This window comes from Entelurus aequoreus, linkage group LG02 (genome assembly GCF_033978785.1).
Source record: "Entelurus aequoreus isolate RoL-2023_Sb linkage group LG02, RoL_Eaeq_v1.1, whole genome shotgun sequence".
In the NCBI taxonomy this organism is placed as follows: domain Eukaryota; kingdom Metazoa; phylum Chordata; class Actinopteri; order Syngnathiformes; family Syngnathidae; genus Entelurus; species Entelurus aequoreus.
This window is the reverse complement of record NC_084732.1, coordinates 18,245,686-18,252,878: the sequence shown is the minus strand read 5'-3', so window position 1 is coordinate 18,252,878 and position 7,193 is coordinate 18,245,686. Positions and strand designations below refer to the sequence as shown.

At 39.1% G+C, this 7,193-nt stretch overlaps 1 protein-coding gene across 1 annotated transcript in view; it reads left to right on the top strand.

The window, feature by feature from the left end:
- Positions 1-7,193, top strand: part of LOC133631312 (granule associated Rac and RHOG effector protein 1-like) — a 70,211-nt gene that overhangs the window by 39,369 nt on the left and 23,649 nt on the right. Inside the window, exons 3-7 of the mRNA XM_062023497.1 lie at positions 1,264-1,476; positions 3,032-3,172; positions 4,064-4,159; positions 4,790-4,951; positions 5,036-5,194. Coding sequence (XP_061879481.1) covers positions 1,264-1,476; positions 3,032-3,172; positions 4,064-4,159; positions 4,790-4,951; positions 5,036-5,194 — 771 coding nt within the window. The remainder of the gene's footprint in view (positions 1-1,263; positions 1,477-3,031; positions 3,173-4,063; positions 4,160-4,789; positions 4,952-5,035; positions 5,195-7,193) is intronic.

The following is a 7,193-nucleotide window of genomic DNA, read 5'->3' as shown; positions in this document are numbered from 1 at the left end:
ATATGTATGTATGTATATATATGTATGTATGTGTATATGGGGACGGTGTGGCGAAGTTGGTAGAGTGGCCGTGCCAGCAATCGGAGGGTTGCTGGTTACTGGGGTTCAATCCCCACCTTCTACCATCATAGTCACGTCCGTTGTGTCCTTGGGCAAGACACTTCACCCTTGCTCCTGATGGGTGCTGGTAGCGCCTTGCATGGCAGCTCCCTCCATCAGTGTGAATGTGTGTGAATGGGTGAATGTGGAAATACTGTCAAAGCGCTTTGAGTACCTTGAAGGTAGAAAAGCGCTATACAAGTATAACCCATTTATCATTTTTTTATATATATGTATGTCTATATGTATGTATATTATATATGTGTATATATATATATGTGTATATATTTCCAGTTTCTTCTATTCAGATAATATTTTTGCTTTACTAGTTACGCGGGCCCCGCGTACTATCCTTGCATTTTGTCTAACTAAACATAACTGTGACCTGTGGCCCCCTTCAGAAGTGAGTCAACTTGTCTCTGGTCTTTTACTACCCTGAGATATTTTCAGCAGCTACGTGAAAAAGAAAAGCTGTCACCGTGGGTAACTGGAGGGTGTCCTGTTTCTTGTCTTCCGATAGTGGGACAACAAAATAAGCTTAAAGTGGCGACCGTCCTCGCAACAATTAATAGCGGCATTAAAAAGACTTGTTGTCAAAGTGTCTGCATACAATTTGGATCATGAAATCTCTTAATTTTGACCTCTAACAAATACGTACATGCCCCAGATTGTACAACATGCATTAAGTATTGGTAAATTAATTCCTCTCTGACAGTTCAAATCAAAGCTGTTTTCGGTTAGGTGAATTCCACAGCTGCAGTGTAAAATGAGCATACAGCAGGAACAGGTCAAAAAGTAAACATGACTTCATAAAAAATGGAGCGAAAGAGTAAAACATACAGGGAAAGTAGGAACAATAACACCATAGTACATTGATTGATTGATTGATTGATAGTAACACACAGCATACCAAACAATTACAATACAATATATAAATATTTCAGTATTTACAATTATGTGGTATAAAGTGTTATTGTTGGGGGGAGAAGTGACTCCGTCCTTCCTGCACTGTGAATATAACGGTATGTTGCGAAGAAGCTACTCCAATAAATAGCTAATTACTTTTCTTTCCTGATGTGTTTTTGTCGCTCTTTATGTTTCTGCGCCCCGCAAAGCACCAGACAGCCGCGTTTTGCAAGCTAATTTTGCCGTTCTTCCTTCCAGGTACTGGGTCGGTGCTTCCTGACAGTGATGCAGGTTCACTTCCAGTTCCTGTCGCAGACCCTGCAGAAGGTCCAGCCCGTGGCCCAGTCTTGCCTAGCAGAGGCCCTGGCTCAGGCCCAGGAGCGCTCCGCCAACACCCGCTCCCAAAGCGCCGAAATGGGGCCACTAACTGAGCTGGAGGAAGCCTCCCGCTTGTGGAAAGGTGCAGCGGAGGTATGTTGCTTGAATCTATATTCCACTTCCTCCATGCTCATATAAGGGAGTGGCTCTCAGTAATGCTCTGCTAATTTGGCCCATTTAATGGCTTGAATGTATTTATTGAAGACTGTTTATGTTGACGCTCATTAGACTGCCAGACATACGTGGTTGTCAACATAATCAAAACCAAAAGTATTGACTTATGACTTTTGGTAGGTCATGTGATTTCTACCCCAAATTTAGTTTTGAATTATTAAATGTTTGATCAGTTATAACCAGACAGAAGAAACACATGATGGCAGTGTAACAAATTATTTACAATTAAATATTTAAATTATTTTCTTATTCCTTTTATGCAATATTCATAATAGTCATTTTTTTATTTTATGTATATTTATTTTAATTATCAATTTTTAAATCGGCTTCAAGTTCCTGAATTTGTAAACGATAACAAACTACCAAAAATGGGTTTTGTGTCAATAGAAATATTGATTTAATCATTGAAGTAGCAACCATATACTAATACTGTACTTGTTAGTGTTGATATTTGTAACAAACCGCCCATGCCTGTTAATATTCAGCGCTCAGGCTTTGCGGTTAGCTTTTTAAAAATGTTTTTATATATATATATATATATATATATATATATATATATATATATATATATATATATATATATATATATATATATGTATATATATATATATATATATATATGTATATATATATCCTCCTACGCTCCAATGCGTTGAGGACGCCTGCTGTCAAATTTGACAAACAGAGCTAGAATGTTAAAGTTAAAGTACCACACACTAGGTGTGGTGAAATTTGTCCTCTGCATTTGACCCATCCCCTTGTTCACCCCCCTGGGAGTTGAAGGGAGCAGTGGGCAGCAGCAGTGCCGCGCCCGGGAATCACTTTTGGTGATTTAACCCCCAATTCCAACCCTTAATGCTGAGTGCCAAGCAGGGAGGTAATAGGTCCCATTTTTATAGTCTTTGGTATGACTCGGCTGGGGTTTGAACTTACAACCGGTCAACAAAATGCATTTTCACGATATGACGATAGTATTAAAAGCTCTATTGTCGCCCAGATTTATATCATTGTGTATAGTCTTTATCGTGCCACCCTAACGTGGACATAAACGGCCTAATTTTTTCATGTTTCGTAAAACTGACCCTTTCTTTGGTTCTCACATTTCATGTCGACAAAAGTGTTCGTCCATGTATGTCGACAACTGCTGGCGCAGTACTTTTTGCTAACAAAAAAAATATGGTACATGATGACATCAACAAGCTGTCGACACAGTACAATGTAGTATGATTGGTCTGCTGTGCTGTGGTGTGGTTTGTAGTCAGGCCTGGCTTAGAGGCGTTTTATATGGAGAGACATTGCCAGGAATCCCACTCATGTTTCAGCTATCTAAAAAAGTTCCAGATTCTGAGAATGTCTCAGATTTCAAATGAACCTTTTGTAAAAAAATCTCATGTATTAGTCAAGCAAAAAAGCTACAAATAATTTAAGCAGTGCACCAGTCAAAACTTGATTCCGAATATTGCCACACCCCCAGGCCACGTCGAGACTGCGAGAGAGGGGTCGTGACGGCTGCCTGGCAGGCCTTCAGGTTCAGCAGCTCTTCTGCTCTCACAACACCAACATCCCAGAACACCAGCTGAAGGAGCTCAACATGAAGATAGACAACGCCTTACAGGTAATAATCAAGAGATGAGTGTCTTGTTCAAGTGCACATTTATCGAGGTTAATTTGTGTCTTTATTACAAAAGGTTTTTTGGACACTGAATTTATGTATTATGTAATTTTTTTAATTTTGTGATCTAAAATTTTTGAATGAAATTATGTTCACAATTTCATTTACATTTTTTTTTCTTAGCAAAATTTCTGTGTTTAGAAATTAATCCAGCCATCCATTTTCTACCGTCCCTTTCGAGGTTGCAGGGGGGATGGAGCCCATCCCAGTGCACTCGGTTAAAAGGCAGGAAACACTTTCTTAAAGTACAGCGTTTTAAAATTGAATTTGTAAAAATTCAATGTAAAAAAAAAAAATTGTAAAAAATGAAAAAATTAGTGTGAAAATAATCCAGTGCAGAAAAAAAGTATTGCAGAAAAATTCAGTGCAGAAAAAATTGTGCATAAAAAATCAGTGTAAAAAAGCTCAGTGCAGAAAAATTTGGTCTAAAAAAGTCAGCGTATAAAAATTCAGAGTAAAAAAAAATTGAGCGCAGAAATATTTGTTGCTTCAAAACGCAAGACCCACTTTCGGCAAATTAAGACTGAAGCACCTCATTGGCTGGTTTTTCTGCACTGAATTTTTTATTCATTGATTTTTTTCACACTAAATTTTTACACACTGAATTTTAAAACACTATTTTAACAAACATAATTTTAAAATTGTTATTGAATACAATTGTCCACATAATTTGATGTAAAAAAAATTCAGTCCACAAAATTCAAACGCAAAAAAATTAAGTTACATAAATTCAGTGTCAAAAAAAAGCTTTCCTAATTAAGACAAATTAACCTCCATACACCTACCAGAATGTTGTTGAAGATGTAATGATGTGTGTCCCTGTGCCCTCTGCAGGCATACAGGGCAGCGCTGGAGAGTCTGGGTCACAACGAGTACGCGCTGAAGGCGGGTTTCCACCTTAACCCCAAATGTGTGGAGACAGCCTTACAGGTGAGCCATCTCTCACAAGTGGACACTGTAACTCAGGTGTGTCTACAGGGCTATTTTTGGCCCGCTGCTCATTTTAAGAGCCATATTTTTATTTGAATGTTTGAATATGTTACCGTCTTCCATTTGAATTTGTAAAAGTGTTTAAAAGATTGTATTGATAAAGATCACTTCAGTGTTCACTTGGCTTCATTTCCGGTTCATTTGAAGAGGTCACTTCTTGTTCTTGACACCTCGTCTGTGTTAATAACTTTGTTTATAAAGCCCAACTATGTCTGTGTCATATTCCTTTGGGTATATATTGATCACTCTGTGCTAAGACAGCACAGCCTGTAGGTTCAATGTACACAATTGAATATCTTAATTACTTTTTAATTTGTTTCGTAGTCATGTTAGCATTTATAATAAGCTAGCGCTCGTCAGTCCGTTAGTTTATCAAAGTGTGGTTTGATAAATGTTTTTTTGCTCATTTTAATTTGAATCGGTATTACTAACCGTGGAGTCGGTTAGTATGCGGTTATCATTATTACCGTTTATCGTTACATCCCTAATAGATTTGTTTTATTGTGTATAATGCACATAATGTATACTGGTTAAAGCTAAAATGTTGTTTGTTGTCTGTTGTGGTCACAGAGCTGCTGTAGTGAGGCGGAGGCGCAGCAGGCAGGTAGGATGCAGACCACCTCCCAGCCCATCCAGTGCGAGCTGCCCACCATCCCCGTGCAGATCGGCTCGCACTTCCTCAAAGGAGTTTCCTTCAACGAGTCGGCGGCCGAGAACCTCAAACTGAAAATGGTATGGCCGCTTCTTCCCTATCGTCCTGAAAGTTCGAATTGCCTCTGTAAATGACAAAAAAAAACATTTGCCGTGTCCTCTCAGCAAACGATGCTGCAGCTCATTAAGGAGGCACTGGGCCAAAACGGGGTTACCACAAGAGATGACTCCCCTGTCACCGAGGTGCTCAACCAAGTGTGTCCGTCTAGCTGGAGAGGAGCCTGCAAGACTGCTGTACAGCTGCTGTTTGCTCAGGCTGGGCTGGTGAGTACACAACGGCTGCAGCCTCGTTTACCAGAAAATAGTAGCACATTTTTGTGGTTCGCGCATGCTTTCATTATACAGGGGAGACCCTCAGAGCTGGATTAGTTCAGTAGCCAAAACTCAAAGTAAACTTAAAAAAATAAATCTGCACATATATGGTCCAAAACCAGAATGCCCAAAGTGCGAATTAGGGGACCATTTGCAGCCTGCAACTCACTTTTTATTGTCCCTCGGCATATTCTAAAAATAAAACTTAAATATGGCTCGCTTCAGAACGTAGCAAAGAAGGCTCCACACCGAAAAAAGGTTATACAAATTTTAGCTTAGCACAGCATTTGTTGTGTGGGTTACGTCACAGCTCCCTGAAATTAACAGCATTGATAGTTATCAAAAATCTTTGTATTGTTTCTGTGAGCTCTGAAGCCGAAACAATATTTCTTTTGCTAAAATATAATTGTGTGAATTTTTAAATGTACTGTTTTTATAGAAATAGTATTGCTTATTATTATTATTTAGGATGTTTCCCTAAAAATGTATCAAGGCCAAAAGAGACCAATCAATTTTCTCTAACGCTTATCCTCACTGGGGTCACGGCCTGGGTACGCTGGAGCCTATCCCAGCTGACTTCAGGCGAGAAGCGGGGTTCACCCACCCAGCACTGTTTGTCAGCCAATCGCAGGGCACATATAAACCAGCAACCATTCACACATATTTTTGGAATGTGTGTGCAAGACGGTGTACCAGGAGAAAACCCGCACACGCACGGTCAAAACATGAACAGAACATGCAAACTTGACACAAATGGAGATTCCAACCCAGATCTCCTGACTGTGCAGCCTTCATGCTAACCACGAGGTCCAAAGAAGGCCTTTCAAAATATATGCTTGGTTGCTATTTGTGAAAAAAGGGACTTTTTTGGTGTTATTTAACGAACAAGTATCAACAACATTTGTAGTTTTTGATGATTCATGAAGCTTTTTTTTTTTTTATAACCATTCGTCTAATAAACCCTTTACGTGCTGTGCGGTGGATTTGTTTTAGCCACCATCAGTGGTAGTAACTTATGCCTATGAAGCATCACAAATTCCAAGGCCACGACGTCCTGCACATCATGCGAGTGCCTAAGCATGCTTCACAAGAGCAGGATTTTTTTGCGACTTTGCTCTTTCTATTATTATTTTTTACGACAAGCAAGACAAGAGAAATATACACAAGAAGTGGCTTTCAAATCAGTAGGGTATGTGTAGGGATGTAACAATGAACGATAGTACGGATCAGTGTTGGTAAAAACGATGTTACAATAAAACTGCGTTACTTTTACTAGTACTAGTACTGTATACGTTATAACGCCATTACCGATGCATTTGATTTTATGTGGCAAGCTAGTTTTGATGATGTTGTATGTCAAAAAGGGTCTTGTTCACACTGCAAGTCAATTCTGTTTTTTTTGCCCATATGCAACCTGTATCGGATTTTTTCATGTCAGTGTGAACAGTGCAATTCCAAAAATTTTTTGTGAAATTATCTTTAGTATGTGAAAAAAAATCGGATATATATGCGATGCTCTCTCCCTCCGGTCGCATTCATCATCCGACCAGAACGTCATCAGAAAGCGATATGCGTCATAATTATTCACCAAAATAGAAGGATAGAAAATAAATAGTTGACAACGAAGTAGAAAAGAGATCAATTCCACCACTCCTGTGTCCAACTGCTCACCCACAGACACACTCTTCAAGCAGACATCAAATCAAAATATCCCGTAAAACTGCCAGAGCCAAAATACTTGTCCTCTTTCTTTCTTCATCTTCTACACGCAATAATTCGATTCAGAAAATGTTGACTTTGCACTTTGCACAAAATCCTTGAAATTGCTACAAATGTGCTAGTACTGAGACCAATTAGAGCTGAAGCAATTTGACTTCTTCAAACACTGCAGTACTTATGACGTCATGTCCGCATCCGAGTCAGATTGCATTCACATTCGAAATCGCATTAT